The sequence below is a fragment of the Macrobrachium nipponense genome, chromosome 43, assembly GCF_015104395.2.
Source record: "Macrobrachium nipponense isolate FS-2020 chromosome 43, ASM1510439v2, whole genome shotgun sequence".
Classification (NCBI taxonomy): Eukaryota; Metazoa; Arthropoda; class Malacostraca; order Decapoda; family Palaemonidae; genus Macrobrachium; species Macrobrachium nipponense.
Genome location: NC_061104.1, coordinates 36,801,499 through 36,825,660, shown reverse-complemented (window position 1 = coordinate 36,825,660; position 24,162 = coordinate 36,801,499). Strand labels below are relative to the sequence as shown.

General features: G+C 42.9%; 1 protein-coding gene across 1 annotated transcript in view; it reads right to left on the bottom strand.

Annotated features, from left to right (window-relative positions):
* LOC135213654 (poly [ADP-ribose] polymerase 1-like) overlaps positions 1-24,162 on the bottom strand; it is a 265,109-nt gene that overhangs the window by 135,549 nt on the left and 105,398 nt on the right. Inside the window, exon 4 of the mRNA XM_064247696.1 lies at positions 12,170-12,375. Coding sequence (XP_064103766.1) covers positions 12,170-12,375 — 206 coding nt within the window. The remainder of the gene's footprint in view (positions 1-12,169; positions 12,376-24,162) is intronic.

Below are 24,162 nucleotides of genomic sequence, written 5' to 3'. Positions count from 1 at the left end.
TATTTAACCGAAACGGATTTCGGTAAATACAAAAGCTGATTTGGTGTTGTCATGACAATACCAAGTATCTAAAATCGAAACTGATAACTGCTGGGAGGTTGCAGGCACCCCGAGTTGCAGTTCAATTAAGATACAATTCGTCTCGGTCACAAACCGTAGAGTTAACTACGGTATGTGCCTAACCCCCCGGAACAATTCAACTGTTAAAAGAATCATGTCGCGAGGGTAATATACGTAGTATATTTGTAGGTTCTGTACCACGACCTCCATCCTAAATTCTTTTCCTCTCGAGGTAATGAGAATAAGGATTGGAGATCGACCGCCTTCGTTCTCTAGTCAAGAGAGTGAAGGAGAAGTCTTCCCAAAGGAAAGCTTCAATGGTGAACAGAATACCGAAGACGGTAGTTCAAGCCAAACTGGAAGTTCCCGTCCGTTCTTCTCTATTCCAGGTTAATCGCCTACTGTGAGATACTCTTCTTTCAGCAGCAGTCTTCTTCCAAATGCTAGAAATTACAGGAATTCGAGCATAAGCGAGGTTCCCGATTATCGTGTAACAATTATCGGGGATTCTCGCTCACTTTGGACCGTGGTCTCAGCCTAAGTGTTTGGAGATCGTAAAAAACTCGAACACTCTGAGTGCGCTAGAAATTCCGTAGAATTCTAAGCACTCTGCGAAACCCCCCACCGAATTCGTCAAACGATATCGGCTGGTGATCCTCCCGATTCCCGTAGAAATCGAGAAAGGGGCAGGATCCCTCCTCAACGACCGGAGCTTACGTCAGGTAGGACCCGAAGGTCCCCCCGGTAGCGCAGCCCCTAACGTGGGATCTTACAGAGAAATCTCTGTAGGATCCCTCCCCTTTCCCTCGTAGCCGTAAGGAGAGAGGGAATGGGGGAGGAATTGGATACTGGCTCGCCTTCCCAGCGGAACTAGCAGTTGGAGAAAAGAAAAGGAGCAGCCATCGCCTTACGGCGATGGCCTCTCAGAGCCTGGGAAAACGTATCGTCAGGAGAAAACGTTTTCCCGAGGAGGGTTACGAATCATGCTGTAGGTAAGGGTCTGCCGCCACTGTGAACGTCGTCTGGGTGGGGCTGATCGGACACCTGACAGGAGAGAGCCGATACCGTCCTCCGACTCATTCCAGTTCCTCGTCGAGGTCGAAACCTCAGGAGGACCGAAGGGGTATTCAAATACGGCGTCCGAAGACACGTAGAAACGCCTCTGTCGCAGTAGAGGAGGTGAAGTAGCTTGTTCGACCGGCCAGAACTGAGAGAGCCTTCTTGTCCGGAGACGAGAGACTACCTGGTTCAACACAGTCGGCAAGCTCCGATCGCGGCAGACCCACCGTCGATTTGGGTTGGGTTCCCTCTCGGGCCCCAAAACGACTCGAGCCGAGACGTGGCTCTGCTGGTGGGAGCGGCGATCCTTCCCCGAGGTCGTTGTGCTGACGAATCAGCGCCATAACCTCGGCAAAGTTCCTCTGGATCTCGGAAGTCACAGCATCTTGCAGAGTTGGACCGTTAAGCCCTTCGAACAAGAGCATATTCCGAGAACCTTCCTCCTAAGAAGGGGGAACAACGACAGCCCTCTCGGTCTTCTCCATCCACTTGCGCATACGTCCTGGCCGGGTCCAGAAACCGTGCCTGGCACGTAGGGCGTCGTGGTGGGATCATGAGGGGCGCACCCCTTACGATCACTCCTCAATACCTCGCTCCTCCCGGTGTAACCCGAGGAGGTTGAAGGTACGGGAGAGGCAGACCTGACGCTCCCTCCTCGCCTCGCTGGCAGAACCAGCAGGCTTGGAGGGCTGCAGGCGATCGTCAACCCGCGGTGGCGATCGAGCTGCAGGCCTGGTCGAACCGTCTCGCTGTGGAGAACGGCTGGACTGAGCCACAGCGGCCCCGATCTCGAGTGTCAGAAGAGCTGGTGCTGCTCTCTGTGAGAGCGACGGTCAGGCGACCTGCAGGCTCCACTGTCACGGGAGACCGGTGCTTGTCCTCATGGCACGTCACGTCGCTGGTTTTTCCAGCCGTGGCTGGCACCGGCGAACGGGAGGACCTCTTCCCAGCCTCAGCCCGTGGCCGGTCGTGGACCGTCACGTCCCGGGTGGGTAGCCAGCTGGTCGCCGCGAGAGCGAGAGCTGGTCTGGTGAGAGTCGCGTGAGCAGCTGTCACCAGTCTTCCGCCCGTGCCGTGAACCTGACGCTGAGCGGACTCAGAGGTCTGGTTCCTGCTGCACGGTCGCTGGTAGGCGACCGTACACTCGGTACCTCCCGCGAACGAGAGGCCGAGACGGACCCTGATGCAGTGGCAGAACCACTGACACCAGGCGAGGAAGTACCGGTGTTAGCCGGTACCCCTCTGGTCCCCGTAGTCTTCTTCCTTGCGGAAGAAGAGCGGGCCCCGCTCCCGAAGGAGCAGGAGGACCAGCGGAAGGAACCCTCCCGTCCACGAGGTGAGACGGGTCCCGAGAAGCTCCCGAGAAGCCCCGAGGGAGACTTCTTAGGAGGGAGGAGGCAACCTTCTTCTTCCTCGGCTGTGAAGCCTTAGAAGTCGAAGGGGAAGAGGCGGCAGCCGACGACGATGAAGAAGATAAAGACGACGACGACGACACCTTCCTCCTCTTCTTCGTCAGCTTCCTCAGGACAGACGTAAGATCTGCTATCCAGGGCGGAGCCGGGGCTGCTGTAGCCGAAGCCACAGGGCCGGACGCACCTGTACAGACAGACCAAAGTCTGGGGTAGTACCACCACGAACAGGGACGACGTCAGCAGGTATGGGCATCTCAGGAAACAGCAGGCACAGCCAGCACAGCATCGTAGGGTCAGACAGCCAGCGCAGCAACGGCAGGGACAGCAGCGCAGCAACTGCAGGGACAGCCAGCGCAGCAACTGCATGGACAGTCAGCCCAGAATCGGCAGGTACGGCAGGCAGCACCGGAAACACAGGAAGTGGAGCAGCAGCCAGCAACATCCTGGGTACCGGCGGCAGGTCCAGGGGCGAGCTCTAGGCAGCGGAAGTGTGGTCGCGGCAGCGCGGCAACCACGAGCGGCGGCGGCACGCCCCCTCTCTAGGTCGGCGAACGGCACTTCACAGCGGCTGTAGGCAAGACTGTTACCACGTGAGGAGAGTACACCAGGTGAGGAGGAACGTCGTCACCTGGAGCGTGGTCACCACTCCATGGGTGACCACAGTAGGCCCAGACATAGAACCGCAGCCCCTGGACACTAGCACGCCCTGCAAATGGAAGGACGCCCATACCTCAGGTCCAGGTCCCCCCGTGGCAGTAGCACCTGCGGAAATAACAGTAGTAGCGATTAGTGGGGGGGAAGTCCCCTCGCGCGGGGGGGTGAGCCCTCTCCGAACGAGTGGAAGACCCCGAATACAAATGTACATCGGGCACCGAGCGCCCTCCCCCACGCTCGACGGTCGGGCAGGAGAAGAACGCAGATAACCTCCCCCCCCTGCGATTTCACTTCATTCAAATAAAAAGGGGGAAAGGATCAATTTCCGGGTAAGCTCGGAAACTGATCCAAAATGAGTATTGCTACAATCAAAATAATATATATGAAAATGAAAAAGAATACTGTACTTGCGATTCCACTTCCATACAGAATAAGTTTTCGTGCCGAGCGCATTCGCTCGGCAACGAGCATACAGGTCAAAAAAAAAAAAAAAAAAAAATATATAAATGAAAAGAGCACTTACTTACGATTTTCATTTACACATTTCCAACCAAAATATACGCTCGGAGCGAGCGCTCTCCCGCCCTCGGCACCGAGCATACACAATACGAGGATCATTTCTGGGAAAATGAATTCCCGCACTTACGCCCTTCAGTCCCGGCACTCGGTAATCGGAGGGCGTGGTGAAACCAAGATCCTTTAATTCACAATTGAATTCAATGGAAATAAATATGAAATGATTGTACTTACAATCAGTTTCACTAGATAAATAGAAAAAGAAAAACACAACCATGCGAAAGCAACAAACGATGAAGGGGGGCGGCAGAGAGCGATGATACACGTCCACACGCCAGCAGGCCGAAAGCAAAAGTGGTTTGTTTACCTCCCAGTCGCGCGCGCGCGCCTGTCGGACAAGCAGTTAACTACCGAACCCCTTGTTCGAAAGCTTACGACCTATCCAGCTGCCGCTAGTACCTTCCTATTGTAAAAGGACCGAAGGTTTGTATGCCGTGTCGGAACAAACACTTATTGAAAAAGATGAAAATTTTCAAGGCAATAGCACATAGCATTTCAAAATTATAAGCCTTAGTTGTTAACCCATAACAAAGATACCTGGGATCATAAGTTAGAGTGCTACCCAGAACCTAATAACCTTGGTGATTTCAATTATGAAAAAGTAATCAGCACTTCAAAGTTAGTTATCAAGAACATTATAAGACCACAAAAACTGAAAATTAGTTTCTGGTTACAAATCAATTGCTAAGAATACCTTATTTTTAATCATTCAATAAAAATTACCTTTACCCAATGACTGAAGTGACAACTTTGCTTAATTCTAATATGAAACTTCAATGAATAACAAATAATCCAACAATTCTAAAGTTTAAAGTAGTATACTCTATTCTAAAGTTTAAAGTAGTATACTCTATAAGTTGAAAAAAATCTAAACAAGTTAATACAGTCTATGCATAAGAATATGACATTTTTATGATAAAATAAAATTTTACATACACATACCAAGTAACGACATGGTTATAAATTTCTAACTTTTGCAGCAACTTAGACTGGAAGTTCACAGTAGCAATTCTTTTGTTTTTGGTGTAGGTAGGTAACTGCCACGCCCACTTTTGGGAAGCCTAGGTACAACGTAGCTGAAGAGCTAAATTTTTAATGCTCGACGTCCATGAGTGGGAGGGAGTGTGGGCTCTGATTATGTAGTTACATACTTAGTCAAGTATACAGTGTTCCCCCCCTTTCATGTGATATTACTTTCTAGAACCTGCCGCGGAAATGCAAAAATCCCAGCTGAAAATCCTTATAACTGGCTTATAACTGCCATATACCAAGTACCACATAATCTAAAATGCTTATAACTGTCTATTTTAACTTTTCACTGCAAAATTTGATACTTCAAATAAAAATATACCTCAAATGATCATATTAAACAATTTAATATAATTTCAAACAAAAATACACCCCCAAAATTATCATCCCAAAACATCCTAAGACACTTTAGATTAGTACCGTTACAACTATTACTCCTAACTACGTGTATACGCCCATAAAATGCTTATAACGATGATTTACTCATTTTAAAATATAAATATTAATGTAAACAGCAGAGTATCTATAAAATGTTTAATACAAATTAAAATGACACCTTTTTAATCAATTTGTATTTTTCATAACCAAACCTGAGGTCTTAACATTAGGATAAATAACTCAGCGCCAGCTGGAAACTGGTAAAGTTAAAATATTGTGTACACAAGGGACTATTGGCATCTATGCTTGGTCACGAGTCATGTGGAGCCACCAACATACCCCTCTTTAATTCACGATACACTCACCTGTATCTTGTCTGTTCCAGCTTATGATGGTACTCCCTTATTACTGCCCGAAGTAAAGGAGAAAGAAATTTGAAAAGGAAAGAGACCAGTTATCACATTCACACCATCATTTTAGACAAGATACCAACTGACCCGCCAGGGGTGCTGGATGAGTTACACAATTTATTGAGCCACCAAAGGACCGAAGGAAAAAGTGTCCAAGGACCTCATGGAAACATCCTTTCTGTACCGGAAATTGAAAGTGGTTTGTCGTAACAATGAACCAACTCTCAAATTTCAATGAACAGACAGACGCCTTTTTAAATTGCTCAAAATGAGGAATGTTACATCACGGGTTCTTGCCTTCCCGCCGTCATCGGACTCTCTTGTTTCTGATGAATAAGGCCCTTTTGGCACTTCTTTCCTGACTCAACCTGTCTCAACGAAAAGTCTTCACCAAACAACATGTCAAAGAAGTACAAGGTTCTGACAGAACCTTCCCATTAAACGTCCAATGGTTCGATACAGTCACGAACCAACCTTCATGATCATTTTAACAGGTATGTTCTTAATTGCCAGAAAGGCACATATTCCTCTGATGACCTTCTCTTCTGTTTGTACCAAATTGGTACAAACTTGACAACAAGGAGTAGGCTTGACTAATTGCCTCAAATAGTAAAAATACATGGAAATTTCTGACCACTCTTCCTCCGTTTGGCTTGTGTTCACTTAACGTCTACCACATTTATGTTCTAGGTGACGTGGTTCTTTAGATAACCACGGAGTACTTTGACAAGTGAAAGCCAGCCCTCCTGAAGGTCTACAATACCAATCCATGCCATATTGACCATGACTAAAAACAGAGGTATATCTGTCCTCATGACCTGTGATATATTGGCTCATTATCCTGGATTCTGGGGCAAATTGGAAACTATTGTTCCCAACTACTTCTGAATCTACGTCAAATACCTTGCTATTGAGTACTCCCACTCTACCAAGGACAAAGAGAAAACAATTTCCCCGGTCAGTTTCCTGTAACATGACTGACGTATGGGCTTGGTAGTACCCCAGTGAGTCTATTCCGATACAGAGTATGTTTTCACGTAGTAGATCAATTTCTTATGTGCACAAGCCAGTTCAATGCTCTTGAGTCATCTGAAGATTACTCAGTGTGAAGTGATTTTCACATACTGGATGACCCAATCACTAATCAAATGTGTATCCCTGTACAGGTAACTAAAGAGACTTTCCTCTGTTCTGACAACAGCTCCACAAGATCTTTGTCTACTGACAGAATGCCTTTAATGGACAGAAACCTCCTGTATAAAGGCAGTTGGCGCTAAAGGCTCCTTTTGTATACAGGCGGCCAGCGGTTAACGGCGCAATCGCTCAACGGCGAATCGGTTTTACTGGTCATAAAAAATATTCATGAAAAAAATAAGGCATTTTAAGGTATTTTTACGGCATAATTTTCGGTCAACAGCGCCGCAAGCGCCGTTATGTCTAACGAGTACATACATTTATAGAAATGCCGTTCAGCCCATAAAGGTTATGGCCATTATGCAAATGATATTAAAAAATTGTATTGAGAGTTATTACATAGGTATCAGGGTAAAATATATGCCTCTAACGCTGTTCTATGCCGAAAATATAGTTAAATGAGTGCAAATTTAGCTATGGATGTGTCGATTTATAAGTGTTCATGTTTTTATGTTTAAAATGTGTATGAAAATGTATTACGTATAGGTACTTTTATTTCTGTACATAAATATGATACAAAGGCAGCTTTTGAAACTGCCCTTCAAGTTATCAAATATGTTTTTTCATGTTCATTCTTGTAAGCAGACGCCTGCCGTTCTTCCAAAAATATAGTTAAAAAAAAGTGTAAATTTAGCGATCGATGTGTCGATTTTATATACGTTCATGCTTTAATGTTTAAAATGTGTATGCAAATGTGTTATGTAAAGGGTATTTTTAATTCTGCGCAGAAATATGATACTAAGGCAGTTTTTGAAACTGCCCTTCACGTTATCAAATACGATGTTTTTTCATGTTCATTCTTGTAAGCAGCTGCCTGCTGCTCTTCCCAAAATATTGAGTTGAAAAGAGTGCAAATTTAGCGATCGATGTCGATTTTATAAAGCTTCATGCTCTTATATTTAAAATGTGTATGAAAATATATTAAGTATAGGGTATTTTTATTTTTGTTCATAAATATGATACAAAATAAAGGCACCTTTTGTAACTACCCTCCACGTTGTCAGAGGATGTTTTTTCAAGTTCGTTCTTGTCTGCCACTGTTCTGAAAAATGCATGGTGTTATTTTATCATTTATGCATCTTTCCCATAAATCCTTTAAAAAGTTATACATTACTTCACTGTATCCAATAATATTGATGTATTCTCATATTATTGTATTATAAAAAACTATGGCAAATCTAAGCTAGTATTCCGCGTAGCGGCCAATGTTTTGGTTTCAAATCAGCTGATGGCGAATACGAGTTTGTTTCGCCATATTTAACGCAATTCTGAGCAAATTTTCTTGCTTCTAGTTGGCATAAACAAATATCTAGATACTTGACTTCTATGAGAGAAGGTTATTTTTCCTTATATGACATGTTTTTAAGTGGAAATATGAATTGAATATGTCTCGTTGTGATTGTGAACTTTTTTTTTTCATTAACAGATTACATTGGCGACATGTTTATTGCGTAAAAAAATTACGTGATTCTGTTCACAATTTTCCTTTATATCATCGTAATATGAACTTTACGTTATTTACCTTATATCGGTGTGAAACCAACAGTAAAATGTGTTCTTTCAAGCCCAGCAGTTTTGATTAAAATTATTTTATCTCAATTTTATCTACGGTTGCGTTTGATGGCATACGTTTACTGGAGTTTTATCCTTGTTGCCGATGCATGATAATAGGCATTCGAAGCTTGAACAGTTTTCTCAGCTTCAGTTATATTGATTGATTGATTTGTTAATTCTTACTGGCGTCGCAACAACGAGGTTATTGACGCCATATCATTAAAAGGAATTGCAAAGGAAAAGGTCAATTTAAAAGCCATAAATATGTTTATATAAAATCTGTCAGAGAACTACTGAGAACCCAAACACACAGGAAATATCCATCCACCCTACACACCTATTTCAGATCAATTGTAAACAAAAGTACAAGCAACACAGGCACCCCGCATACTTCCAAATTCTACAGAGTTCTGTGAAATAAATAGATATTAAAAGTGCTAAAACTATATATAGTAAATATTGTATCAATTGAAGGTAAACTTTATGTACATTAAAATTTAACAAAGTGAAAGACTTGAAAGCAAATGGTATACACTGACACATACAAAAACTCAGACATCATGACCAAACTAACCTAAATTTTTTCAAGAAGACCTGCTTCTTGAGGGCAACTAAAAAGGCTATCCTCATTAAAATCTCTTCTTATAATGGCATCCAGTTTAAGATCCATTCTTCCAACTACGTTAAAATGACAGTTCCTTGCTGATATTAAGCTGGGACATTCTACTATTAAATGTTTTACTGTGAGGGGAACAAGACAATCATTAAAAAAACCATGAGTAATCCATGTGTGGCCAATCCGTAACCTACATAATGCAGTCTCTTTCCGACGATCTTCTAACATATAAAGCCAGGGGTTGATTACATCAGGAAGTTCTCTCATTTTATCATTGCTCTCTATTGTCCAATAAAATTGCCAAACTGATTCTACTGTCTTTTTAATTTCAGGAATGTAGTCTGAGCAAGGAATTGCTTTAGTACTTCTGGGATTTTTTGAAGTACCTGACTTAGCCAGTTCATCAGCTCGTTCATTTCCAACTATACCAACATGTAAAGGAACCCAGCAGAAGTTAACCCTTTAACGCTGATTGGACGTATCACACGTCAACGAAAATTGTCTGTCGGGTGCCGAACCGACGTACGAAACGTCAATGAAAAAAAAAAAATTTAATTCACGGAAAAATAGTTATAGGCCTACTAGGCGAAAACTTTTGAATCACACGCCTTGGAGGATGCTGGGATTTCATGGATCAAGCTGTTGCTTTGTTTACAATTGTTACCCAAGCGCGAATTCCTTTCTTCTCGCACTAAAAACCATCAGCGACACATCTCAGAAATTATTTCGTCACTTTTGACATAATTTTTGCACCATTTTATATTAGCCGTTACATAAAGTTTTATATATGAAAATGTGCGCAATTTCATCTAGAATACATAAAAAAACAACTCACATAACCATATAGATGATCAATGTTTATTTTGTCTTCCACATTTTTGTGAGCTGATATATACATTGAAGATGCATCAACAAGGCAAATTCATTCAGCTAAGTGAGTGTGGAGTTTACAACAGTTGCACAGCGCCGAACAATTACTTCCCTCCTGAGAACTGCTTACTTTCATTATTTTGACTGTAAAATTGGAGATCAGGACAAATCCTGGCCCCACACATCTGTTGTAAACCCTGCAACAATGGACTAACTGCAGGGTTTAATGGCAAGAAAGTGGCCTTCAACTTTGCTGTCTCAGTGGTCTGCACAGAACCACAAAGCCATGCAGATAATTGTTATTTTTGTCTAACAATATAACTGGTTTACATACTTCTAGAAAAAAGATCAAATATCCAGACCTTCCCTCAGCTATGAGACCTGTTCCCCACTCAGATGATCTCCCTGTCCCTACACCTCCAGCAAATAAGGATCTTCTTCCTTTATCAGATGAAGAAATGCCTTCAGGGGAAGAATCTGCCAAGTCAATCTCTTCTGAAGACAATGTCTCGGTTTATTCAGGAGCAAGTGGCGACGAGCCTCACTGGATCACACAGGAAGACCTGAATGATCTTGCCCATGATTTGTATCTACCTAAGCAGCAGCCAGAGCTCCTGGCATCCCGGCTTAACCAGTGGAACCTGGTCAAGGCAGATGTAAGGATCACCAGTTTCAGGACACGGAACAAAGATCACTCGGATTCCATCAGACACCTGGATCCCCTGGATCCCACTGAACACTGGATGTCTGGATCCTTGTGAATCCACAGGTAGCATGGATCTCTCGGTTCCCATTGGAAATGTGAACCCTTTGGATTCCACTGGCATGGATCTTCCTGATCCCACTACATGGTTGAATCCACTGGATCCCACTGAAAACTTTGATCTCTCTGATTCCAGCAAGAGATTCTTGGAACCCTGTTTGGGTACTGCATACTGAAACCGTAAGTGACAAACGGTTGGGAATGTCCCAAAAGCTATACAAAGCTTTGGGACTAAGATCCTGATCCCTAGATGGCTTACATGGAAGCAGAGAAGGGCAATCAGTTATTGAAACAGACATTTTCAGTGGCCTAGAAGCTTTCTTAAATCAGCAACTACATCTCTTGCTGGCACTAGAATTTGAATCACTGTAAGAGAGCCCATGAGCACAGATTTGGAGGCCTTTCCACTGGCTGTCTGTCGAGTTCTGGGTTTACAACAGACTCGGTTGAGTGGCAACTACCTGTGGGCAAACCTCACTGACATCCCTTGAATTCCCGGTTTGCCTCCTACCAGGTTTAAGGGAGTTTGACAATGCCTGTAGTCCAGAAGCATTGGTGGGACGAGTAGCCACCTCCTCCACTGCACTTGCACAAATTTTATCCATATGACATTTAACCGATTTTATCCATATGACATTTAACCGATTTTATCCATATGACATTTAACCTAAGTTCCAGTTTGGTCAACAGTATTGACTAATAAATTAAATTTATGATCCATCCTAGCTTCAAGATTGGTAATGGTATTGGGATTGGAAGGTTGGGAGCTAGGTAAAGGAGTTGCAGGAAAAGTACAAAGACTGTTGATAGGTGAAAAGACCATCACAGGTGTAAAAGGAGCAGGAATAACAGGAGAGCCCTGGCTAGAAGACACCTTAACTTCAACTTTAGCAGACACCCTTCTCTCACTATTATTCTCTAGTTTGTCTAGATAATTAGTTAAAGTCCTCCACTTCCCCTAATCCCTGTTTTTATATTTGTTACATGTAAGATTGACAGAGCAAATTTGACCCCTGCACTGGCAACAAATTGAATACGAGTCATGTTTAATGCAGGTAATCCTGGTATTGCAGCAGCCTTTGCTGCAAAACTGGATACTAGTTAAACTGGATACTAGATGAACTGGATTCAGACATCTCAAGTCCCAATTTGGTAAATGTCTAGTTAAATAAGCTAATTAAGCTCATTATAATTACCTAGAATGTTACCAAACTCAAAGAGTTCTTCACCAACTGACCAAACAACAACCGACGTGCAGTAGTTGAGCAGTAGAAACGAACTGAGGTCTTCAGCTAAGTTGTACCTAGGTTTCCTGAAAGTGGACGGGGTTGCTACCTATTCCAAAAACAAAAGAACTGCTACTGCAAATTTCAAATCTAAGCTGCCATGAAAGTTAGAAATTTATAGCTATGTAGTTAGTTGGTAAAGTTAGAAACTTATAGCTATGTAGTTAGTTGGTAAGTTACTTATACAAAAATAGATTAACTATGAAAATAATTTTCATGAAAAAACAAATATTTTATGAGGGCATAAATAAACTACTCCGGAGGGTAATGCTAAAAGATTACAAAATGACTCCATGGAAAATACATACCCTTCCATTTTCTTAATCTTTTTCTTCAACATGTTCTTGTCATCAGCAGACAATGAGTTAAACCCAGGAATAACATCAGGAGTGTCAAAAAAGCCAAACTCTTCTCGCTTTTTTACAAAACAATCAACATGGTGCCACATGTCTACAGGTCCGTACATTTTCGCTCTATCACTATCATATTCTTTTTTGCTAATCCGAACTTCATCCTGAAATATTCAAAGATCAGAGTATAATTACATTATATCTGGAATTATTACAGAATTACTACACAATAAAATCAAGCAGAAACTTACTAAAAGTTAACTAGCAGAATAATAAGATCAATGAGTAACACTGAGTAATCTACCCATTATTTGCGGGGAATTCACCTATTTGCGGGTTTTCCCAACTTTAAATAATCACTAATTGATGTATTTTGATGCTAGTTTCATGACTAAATACATTTTTATGATACAAAATGAGTTACTAATTTTAAAATATCAATATTGATCAATACTGTATTAGCAAGTTAAATAAGATTAAATGATATCACATAATAACAATAATAATTCTCTCTCTTTCTTACAGAGATGTATGTTTTCTGTATGATAAATAAATGATTTACTAATTTTCAAATACAGTGGTACCTCGAGATACGAAATTAATCCGTTCCGAGACGGCCTTCGTATCAAGAGTTTTTCGTATCTTGGAACACATTTTACATGTAAAATAGCTAATCCGTTCCAAGCCCTCCAAAAACACCCCAGTAAATTATATTTCCAGGCCTAAAACACATGTTCTAGGGTTACGACGGAAGAAATATGACTCCAAAAAGGCAAAATACTGTACATACTTGAGTAATATTCAACTGCATATAATGTTCAACCCCATTTTTACTGCATATATTAGGACTTTAGCATATGTCCCTTAGCAATAAGCCTAGCCTATGTTAGCGGTTGCTACTGTAGCCTAGTCTATGATTCTGACATCTAAACCTAAGAGCTAAAAGCTTAGAATATGCCAATAAAATGTATAAATAATCAGTATGTACTCATTTCAAATAATTATTAATTAATCATTAACTATAATACACAAACAAACAAAAAACAAACCTTCCAATCGATTGTTTACATTCAGCTCTTACCCGTCTTACGAGTATCGAATGAGCGCCAAGCAATCATTTTTCCTACCACACAGTAAGCCATAAATTGTCATTAGTATCTCTCTTCAACTAATGAAACCACCAAACAGTATAATAACCATTCATTTCTATTCTTTATTCTATCTTTACCTAACGGAGATACCGAGTTACTGACAGCTATAATGAAACATACGTAATACGTTAATACTAACGGTAATAATAAAAACAGAAAGAAGAATTCTAAAAAATGCGTATTTGTTGGCAGTCTGATTTATTTTATATTGTATGATATCTAATTCACATTTTTTTATTAAATGTATTGCATGTACTCATTTCAAATAATTAAGTAACCATTAACTATAATAAACAAACAAAAAAAAGCTTCCAAACGTCTGTTTACATCCAGCACTTACGAGTATCGAACGATCGCCAAGTAATCACTTTTACACAGTAAGCCATAAATTTTCATTATCTCTCTTCAACTACTGAAACTACCAACAGTATAATAACCATTCATTTCTATTCTTTATTCTATCTTTATCTAATGTTCTTTTTTTTATTAAATGTATTGCATGAATACTAAGTTTTTCAATTTACAGCAACCTTTTACCAATAGAATACTTAAAGCACAAGGGGTAGATGCTGACCAATAGGAGAGCAGGACCTTATGGGGTGACTAGCATCAGGAACCAATGGGAGAGCGGGAGGATGGTGGCAAGTTTACTCAGTTGGCGGCGCGGGAGTTTTAAAATTGTTCTCGGTGGTCCGGGCGAATCTCGGGACTTTATAGCAACAACCTTTCGTATCTTGAAAACTTTTCGTATGTAGAGCAGTAAAATTTTTCGTATTGGCTTTCGTAACTTGGATTTTTCGTAAGTTGAGCCTTTCGTATCTCGAGGTACTACTGTACGTACTAATATTGATGTAAAGAGCAATCAATTCATTAAAGAAAATACTATAGTGAATTAGTAAAATTTTAGTTTATAAATTTTGATTTATGGTGAATTTATGAAAAAAACTTTCCTTATGTCGGCGCGGTAACTCTCCCGAAAATATCATAAATTTTTTCGTCCGATTGTCGTAATGTTTGCACCATTTTAAATTCGCCGTTACAGTAAGTTTTATACTATATGCAAATGTGCGCAATTTCATGTAGTATACAACAGAAAACAACCCAAAGTTGTAGCTTTTATCAGTTTTGAAATATTTTCATATAAATAACGATAAATAGAAAAAATTCGTCCTTCGGTCAACTTTAACTCGGCCAAAATGGTCGAAAACTGCAATTGTAAGCTACAACACTTACAGTCGTAATATTCAATCAATTACCTTCATTTTGCAACAAACGGGAAGTCTCTAGCAAAATATTTTGATTTATGGTGAATTTTTGAAAACAGCTTTTTTTTTTACGTCCGCGCGTTATGAATTCATGCATCATTTTGTGATAATATTTTCTCTGTGTTGCCCTGATCGTTTTACAATGTATTATATACAAAAATGATCGCAATTTAGTGTACAATACAACAACAAAAATTAACTTGTTAGCTTTAACAATTTTGCTCACAGCGCGATTTGTATACAATTATATAGGAAATTTTTTTCGCGCTGTCATATATCCCAATACTTATATATGATAATGATATTTTTTTTTCATTTCTGATGGTTGCATACTAAACTTCAGGCAATGACAAAAAAAGGAGCCAAAAATGAACTCATATCTTGAAAACTAAGCGTGCTGTGATTTTTTGAAAAAATAATTTTTTCCGCTTCGGCGCTCACTCGTGAACGCTGCCGGCATATGAGAGACGATATTTAAAATACCGCTTCGGCGTTTAAGGGTTAAGGGGGCCAGCGGGCTAATGCCATTTTTTAAGGACAGGACTTTGACATTCATTCCACTTAATAAAGTGGCTTGGGACATCTCCAAACCTCATATAATTTTCGCCTCTGACCTTCAGTATTGTGACACAAGGGTGATTTATTCAGAAAATAACCATTTTTCAAATTCTATCTCCTCTCTTGATACTCAATATTAAGACCTGGGAACTACCATATATAGACCTGATGCAGAACTCCAATCAAATGAAGAGTTTTTTTCTAAAAGCAATTTTTTTTTTGCTAGATATAAATTTTTTCATTATGGTAAAAAATAAACCCTATAAATCAGAAAACAAAAGAAGCAAAAATGGGGAAAAATGGCTTCATTTGATTGTTCTATGCCTTTCCAAGTTGTATGCCAAATTTCAATGCTATAGCTTTAAAACTAAGGGAGAAGACAATTTGAAGGTCAATTAGTATAGTTTAGAGATACGGGCGTTATAAGTTTTTTTTTTGTATTTTTATAAAGACAATGTTAATAAATCATGATTATTATGAATTCTATATTTCTTTTTGGATATTAATAAACCAAAACTATGTTATTTATCATAATTTAATCATAAATGAAGGTCCCTTTGCTCATAGATCGTAGCCTGGGGAACTCCTTCCTACGCAACTCTCTCTCTCTTCTTCACTCGGCTTATTAGAGCAAATTTTCTTCTTCTGTACATTAGCGAGATGTTTTCCTCGTCTTTTCCTCTTTGGCATAATGAAATTCTTGTCAAAACAAAGATAAACAGACGTAAAAGCAAGAAAATGTCAGAGGTGAACATCAAATGTGTGCAGTGACCCCCCGTATTAGCGTTCTCCGGATTCGCGGACACACACATCGTGGATTTCTCTCGGGAACGTTTCCCCGCATTATTCACGTAAAATTCGCACATTCGTGGTATTTATTTTTCTATGAGAAATATCCACAAATTCCTGTTTTTTTTTTTTATCAATTTCATCATAAAAATGATATTTCTGGGCTCAGCTCGTGTCGCTTGCGCGAAATATCCTTTAATCTATTATTTCTAGGGTAAATGTACTAACACATACCAGAGAATAAATAAAATAAAGAAAAAGGTCAGTATAACTGACTCGCTCACCCTCTAGGAGGGTGTCGGTATGAACACTAGGCGAGTGAGACCACTACCACGAGCCAAATGCCAATAGAAATCTCCCACTACAAAAAAAACCCTCCAAGAGGGGAGCCGTCCCACAGAGAGAGCAGCTCGTACTACTACTACTCCATCCCATGCTTGCGACTGCTGCGCCTCTGGTGGACATCCTTTTCAGTTAGCTCACACGAGTCACACGTGTTATTTTTCTCTCTGTGATTTTTGTGCCCTTTCTTCGGATTTTCGATAATGGAGCGTGCAGCTATTGCAGCAGCTAAGTTAAGTACTCAGTACTTTACGGTTAGCGAGTTTTTTCCGTCCCCGAGACAGTATTTGCCGTTTTTTAGGTACAAATACGTTCTCGGGGCTGGAAGCATGGCAGCATGGTCCTGCCGCATGTTGGTTCGTTCTTGGTCTCCCATACCTAGAACATCCCTTATTATTTACGCTCTATTTTGATTATCCGCGTCGTTAGGTCTTACTCAGGTTGTCATACATGTATGTATTTCACCTTATGTAGGCTTTTTCCATCCGACCCTAGTCCAGGTTCTTAGTATCGGCCCCTGACTAGCTTTGAGTGGTAGACTCGCCTTCGGGCTAGTCGCACACTCCTGGATTTTTTCTCCTGCTTTTTTACCTTCTTTCTTTCATTTTTATTATAATATATTATGTTTTGTCACTGTGAGGTTAGTTAGCGTCTGGCTTAGCCTAGGTCCCGGCTCGTAGAGCCTAGTCTACCGTTGATCAGTTCGGTCGCTTCCACATAGCTTCTCTCTGATCAGTTGGTTTAGCCCTATGGGCCTATATGCTACCGCTTTTCAGTTCAGGTTGCTTCCCGATAGCTTCTCTCTGATCAGTTGGTTGGCCTAGGCTTGGTTACCGTATCTTAGTTTACCGCCTCGTGGTCACTACGTGATCACGAGTCAGCCAGACGCCTGCCAGTCCCCCTCCCCCCTCCCCCGCTCTCCCATAGAGTCGGGTGGGGGTGGGTCGGTCTGTCCTTGCTCGCCCCGCATGCCCGAGCCTGGCTCCCCCTCTCCCCTCCACCGGAGGGACCTGGGAGTCCGACAGTCCCTGACTGGTTCCGACCTCTCCGCTTCTCGGCTCGGCCGGGTGGTACGTTGTGGGGGGCCCTGGCCTTCCCCCCCTCCGTTACTTCCTTGCCGCTCCGGGCTAGCTCGAGTCTGTATGTCATCTCGCCCTTCCCTCCTTACTAGAGCTCCTCCCTATCGGAGCCCTGGTATCCAGCGGAAGGGTATAGTCCACCGTAGTTGGACCGGAGCATACAGTAGGTCTTTACTAACCGTACCGTATTGCTGAGTTACTACACTCCGCTTCACTGGACCTAGTCCGGTTCATTGCATGACATTGCATGTAGGTTTAAGTTATCTTTAAGTTTATCTTAAGTTTCTTAAACCATCCCTACCTCCCTTTCATTTTACCGGATCTCTCCGGGATTATAGCCTATTCAGGCAATGCAGGGAGGGGTTATGCCCAAATTTTTTCCGAGCTCCGGCATGTAACGGAGTTCTTTGTCCTTAGTCTGTAAGTGTTCCCCCTTTAAGATACTCTGTGTCTTCCACTTACAGGCCACCAACTGTGAGCATCCGGGATGTTCCGCTACACTTCAGGACCCCTGTGGAACACGAAGTTTGCCGGTCCCATGCTCCATGCGCGACTCCGCACGGGACATCCAGGTCTGGTACCATGAGACGTGTACCATATGTTACGATCTGGTGAGCCAGCTTTTGGAAGGCGTAAGTATTCCATCTCCGCATGCTGCTCCGCTTCTTTTAGTACTTAAGTTTTACGTTATTTACTTTAACTTAAGGCATCTAATTAAATTATATTCTAAATTTTAGTTTTAAGTGATTCTTAAATCTAAAATATACCCTCTCTTACAGGCTCCGGCAGTAAGAGATACGCCAATTGGCTCTACCCTGCGGGCCTGGGTCGGAGGTTTGGCAAGAACGCCGCCAAGGGTCAGCCCATACATACTGGAGAAGCGATTAGCTCTGTTAATCTTTCCCGGAGGCAAGGGCGACTGGGTACGTCGACCCGGTAGAGGCGGGACCCCTCTATTGCCTTTATCCAACAACAACTGGCGGCCTCCTTAACAGAACAAGACCAGGATATCTCCACGGATGTCGCAACCTGGATATAAATGTTGAACCTATGGTAGGTATAGACGAACCTGTTGGCCGAGGTAAGTAATGCAGGTACCCAGGGTCTCCCTTGAGTGACTGTTTCTTCTACCCCTGCAACCTCTCCATCCTTCCAAGGCTTTACGGGTGATGAGTTATATACTCCTCCAGAGGCTTCGGTTGGACCTAAGATCAAGTCCAAACATATGACCTTGACTAAGACGTCATCGTCTTCGAAGAAGACGTCCTCGTCTTCTTCCTCGCGCAAGTCTCCGGCTCGTAATCCCGGCCCAGACAGGTCTAAAGGGTCTAGCTCCGGCTCAAAGTCCTCAAAGAGTAAAACCTAAGGAGAAATCCCGCACCCCGGCAGTATCACCAGTTCCACTACCTTTGTGCCTATTCAAAGTCTCCCCTCCACCTCCGCAGCAGCTCCGGCTTTGGACACCAATGCTGGCCTGTTGCAACAGGTGGGCGACCTAGTGGGCTCCCTTAAGACGCGTATGGAACATATGATATCCCGCCTGTCGGACAGGATCACTTTCTCAGGACACTATTATAGCGGTCTAAGAGAAGCCCCTCTTGCCTCTCCCTCAACCTCCAACACTAGCGGATCTCAGCTTCCCCCGCATGACTCGCTGCGCGATTTCTCCATGAACAATCCTTGGAGAGTAGCATCATACGCCCCCTTCCAAGATGGTCTCATCTCCATACCGGAGTTTGGAACTCGAAAGAATAGAGGACTTCGAGTTCTACCCGGAAGGCCTACAGCCTCCCTTCATAGGCTACGCTAGGCTCACGCCTTCGGCTATGGTTAGGATGACAGGTACCAAGGAGACAGTCCTCTATTCTCGAGACCAGGCTCAGCGAGATGGCTCAGGATGTTTAGAGGACATGGACTGTTCGAACACCAAGATCCAACCATTCAAAAGTCCCTTTACCATTTTCACGATGGACGAGAGTACCCCGCTCCCTTTCCTAACCAAGATAGCTAGGTCGACCATCTCAGCAGCTCAAAAAGAGGAACCCATGCCTCAGTTTAAAAAGAAGCAGACCCCACATCTCCGTTGCTCCCTTCAATTGGAGAATTGTGGGAAAGACTTGCCTAATACTTTCACAGCTGGCAAACTCAAACCTGACTGTGCTATGGAGCAGTTTGGTGAAAAGCTGCCCAGGCTCCCTGATAGTCTTATTCAAGCGGAATTTGACTCGCACACGACTAGCCAGGTCAATCAACCTGATGGCTATGTCTGAGGTAGCAACCATGGCTTATGGTTCAGAACCAATTTTTAAGCTTATGACCAAAGCCCTGACGCAAACGGTGCAGTCAGATATGTTCGAGTTTGCCACTGCCAGAACGAATTGTAGGAAGTATGTCCTGCTAGAGGCAACATTCGTCATGAACCGAATAGGTTACTCTCTTCTAACATCTGTGGCGCAGATCTCTTCCCAGAGGCTATGTAAAGGAAGTCCAGGCAGAGGCTACGAGGTGAACCAGAGCCTTAAGGACCGTTGGGGTCTTACGGCTAGGGAGAAGGCAAGATAAAAAACCTGACACCAAAAGGTAAGGGGCAAAGGAAACCCAGACGTTTTCCAGCCTTACCAAAAGAAGCAACCGCGCTTCCCTCAAACAAGTTCCTACAGTGCCGTTAGTGCAGACAGCCCAGCCCTCCACGTCTAAAGGTCAATCACAGCCTATTTATGTGATATCCCCTCAGCCTCAGCCCTCCACCTCATACGCCATCTCTCCAGCTTACAATCAAGCCTTCGAGAGTCAACGCTTCTCAGAAGTATGACCGCTCGAACAAGGAAGGCAGAGGTAAGCGGTCCTTTCGTGAGAGAGGATCGGGAGGCCCCTTCAATAGGGGAAAGCACTTCAGAGGAGGTCGAGGGGGTTACCAGAACCAATGAAGAACTTCAGGTAGGAGGGAGGCTGTTTCACTTTCGCCACCGGTGGAACTTCAGCCAGTGGCTCAGAGCATAGTGGTCAAAAGGGCTGGGTTGGAGCTGGTTGACGAAACCCACCTCCAGCCAGAACCTTTCCGTCACTTCCTTCCAAGGAATTGACAGAGTACGCAGAGGACCTCCTTCAGAAAAGGAGCTATAGTCAAAGTCAAAAGGTTAAAAATTTCAAGGTCGCTTGTTCAGCGTTCCAAAGAAAGGCTCAAAACAAAAGAAGGGTTAATCTTAGACTTGTCCCGCTTAAACTTAGCCATCGCTGCGACAAGTTCAAGATGCTCACGATCTCACAGGTTGCGGACCTTACTTCCCCGTGGGGCCGTCACCACCTCTATCGATCTTACAGACGCCTACTATCATATCCCTATTGCAAGACACTTCCGTCGTATCTGGGGATTCAAGATAGGAGATCGGACGTTCTCCTTCAAGGTAGTCCCGTTCGGCTCAACGTGGCACCCAGGGTGTTCACGAAGCTAGCGGAAGTAGTAGTGCAACAGTCAGAGCTCAAGGGGATTATGGTAGTAGCGTATCTCGACGATTGGTTGATCTGGGCCCCCATCAGTCGAAGAATGCCAAACAAGGCCCCACACTGAAAGTGATCCAATTCCTAGAATATCTAGGATTCAAGATAAACAGATCCAAATCAAGACTCACTTCCAGAGTCAAAACTTTCAGTGGCTAGGCATTCAATGGAATCTATCCTCACACACTCTGTCGATTCCATCCACCAAAAGGAAAAGAAATAGCGAAGTCAGTCAAGCAATTTTCTAAGTTCACAAACTAGCATCCAGGAGAGCTCAGGAAAGGATCCTCGGCTCTCTCCAGTTTGCTTCAGTAAACGAACATCTTAATGAAAGCCAAACTAAAAGATCTAACCAGGATCTGGCGCTCACGAGCAAATGTCAGGTCCAGGGACAAGCTATCCTCAGTGCTCTGATTCTAAAGAACCGGGCTTCGGCCGTGGGCAAAGTCAAGAATCTGTCAGGTGTCAGTTTCCTCTTCAGTTCCCTCCCACCAGGGATCACATCCCACACAGACGCGTCCTTAAGCGGCTGGGGGAGGGTATCTCCCCAAGTCAAAAAGGTTCAAAGGAATTTGGTCACCCCGTTTCCGTCAGTTCCATATAAACGTACTGGAGGCAATGGCAGTCGTTTTGACTCTGAAAAGATTACGCCCACCCAAGGTACTCCCACATAGAGCTAGTCTTGGACAGCGCAGTGGTAGTACATTGCATAAACAGAGGCAGGCTCCAAGTCGCGTCATCTAAACCACGTCATGATAGCCATCTTCTCCCTGGCAGACAAATTCAGTTTGGCATCTTTCCTCCACCACATAGCTGGAGTGAGAAACGTCATAGCAGACGCCCATCCCGATCAGTACCCCTAGAGTCGGAATGGTCCTCTAGACGAGAGTTCGTTCCAATGGATCCTTCAAAGAGTCCCAGGGCTACAGGTGGATCTCTTCGCATCACAAGCAAACCACCAAACTACCGTGTTATGTAGCCCCCAACCTGGACCCTCTGGCTTACGCCACGGACGCCCTGGCTCTGGACTGGGAAACAACTGGGAGAAGATTTACGTCTTCCTCCAGTGAATCTCCTTATGAAGGTATTAGACAAACTCAGGACATTCAGGGGTCAAAGTGGCTCTAGTAGCCCCAGGACTGGGCCGAGAGCAATTGGTACCCCATGATTCTGGAACTGGGCCTTCGTCCCCTTCGGATCCCCCAGTCCCAAGCTCTCCCAGTCAGTACAAACGAAGACTGTGTTCGCTTCCTCAGGGATTCTCAAAACCCTAACTTTATGGATTTCATGAAGTTTGCGCAAAAGAGAGGCGAATATTGACCCTCAGAATATTCTTTTCTGGAATCCGATAAAAGGGATTCAACTTTGAGGCAGTATGATGCTGCCGTCAAAAGTTAGCAATCTTCCTGAGGGAGTCAGATATCAGATTCATGACAGTTAATTCTGCTATATCCCTTTTCAGATCTTTATTTTGAAAAGGGTTTAGCAGCTAGCACTATTACGACAAAACAAGTCAGGCATTGAAAAGATATTTCAATTTGGATTAACATAGACTTGACAGATACCTATTTCTCGTCTATTCCTAAAGCATGTGCTAGACTTAGGCCCTCTGTCAGGCCTACGTCAGTTTCATGGTTCTTAAAACGATGTTCTAAAACTGGCTTCCGAAAACCGATAATGACACATGCTCGTTTATGATGCTCCTAAGGAAAACTCTGTTTTATTAAGCCTAGCTTCAGGAGCAAGGAATTTCGGAACTGTCGGCTTTATCCAGAGATCCGGGATCATGTCAATTCCTTCCCCACAGGGGAAGTGCTACTTTCTCGGAACGTAGTTTTTTAGCAAAAGAATGGAAGATCCTGATGAGGTGGGAACCTTGGAAGGTATTACCCCTTCCGCAAGATGTTTCCCTTTGTCCAGTTTCAACCTTTACGAGCCTTTCTATCCAGGACCTCCTCTTCCTCATCGGGGACCCCTCTTTAGGAGGGAAAAAGGTGGTACTTTATCCACTAAAGGCATCAGGCAACAAATCCTGTACTTTATCAAACAAGCCAATTCCTGACTCCTTTCCAAAAGCACATGATGTCAGGGCAGTAGCCACCTCAATTAATTTTACTTTCCAGCATATGAATTGATGATTTAAAGAGTATACCGGATGGAAATCGCCGACAGTGTTCAAACGTCACTACCTTAAGTCCTTGGAAGCTCTGAAATTCCCAGCAGTCAGCAGGGGCGGGTAACATAGTTTCCCTGACTCTAGTTTTGATTGATATAGTGTCCCTTTTGTCTGGTTAGGGACACACACAGCTGATTACCATACTGATCTCATAGATGTTATCCCCTTATTTTTATGCTAGGGGAATACATCAATATTACAATGGTTACGGGTTTTGTATATTAAGTCATATACATTCCTGAGATATATAGTTTTGTGAATTGATCAAAATATTTATGTAACTTTATATTAATTGCTATTTCTATTTTGATACATGTTGTTACACGATTATTATGATAGGTAATTCATTTTACCTATTTTGTATATATGTAAATTACCTATATATTATAACATAATTATTTTTTTTTTTTAAGGGTAATTTAAGCATAATTCTGATTTTTTGTTTTACTGTGTATTTTGTATCTTTTTTAGCAATTATATTCATTCATTTATTTGTATCTTTTATTTGAGACCTATTCTGTTTTGCTTTCTTTTACAATCTTGTGCGTTTTCTCTTGGTACGATTTCGCGCAAGCGACACGAGCTGAGCCCAGCAGAAAAAAGGATTTTGACGTAAGGAAAAATCTATTTTCTGGGCGATTGGCTCGTGTCGCCAGCGAAAATACCCCCCCTACCCGTCCCTTCGCTCAAGATTGTCTGCTAAACTTCAGGATGGCCCCACCAGAGGCGCAGCAGTCGCAAGCATGGGATGGAGTAGTAGTAGTACGAGCGCTGCTCTCTCTGTGGGACGGCTCCCCCTCTTGGAGGGTTTTGTAGTGGGATTTCTATTGGCATTTGGCTCGTGGGTAGTGGTCTCACTCGCCTAGTGTTCATACCGACACCCTCCTAGAGGGTGAGCGAGTCAGTTATACTGACCTTTTTCTTTATTTTATTTATTCTGGTATGTGTTAGTACATTTAACCCTAGAAATAATAGATTAAAGGATATTTCGCTGGCGACACGAGCCAATCGCCCAGAAATAGATTTTTCCTTACGTCAAAATCCTTTTTGTTATACAATAAAGTTTGTTCATACTTACCTGGCATATATATAT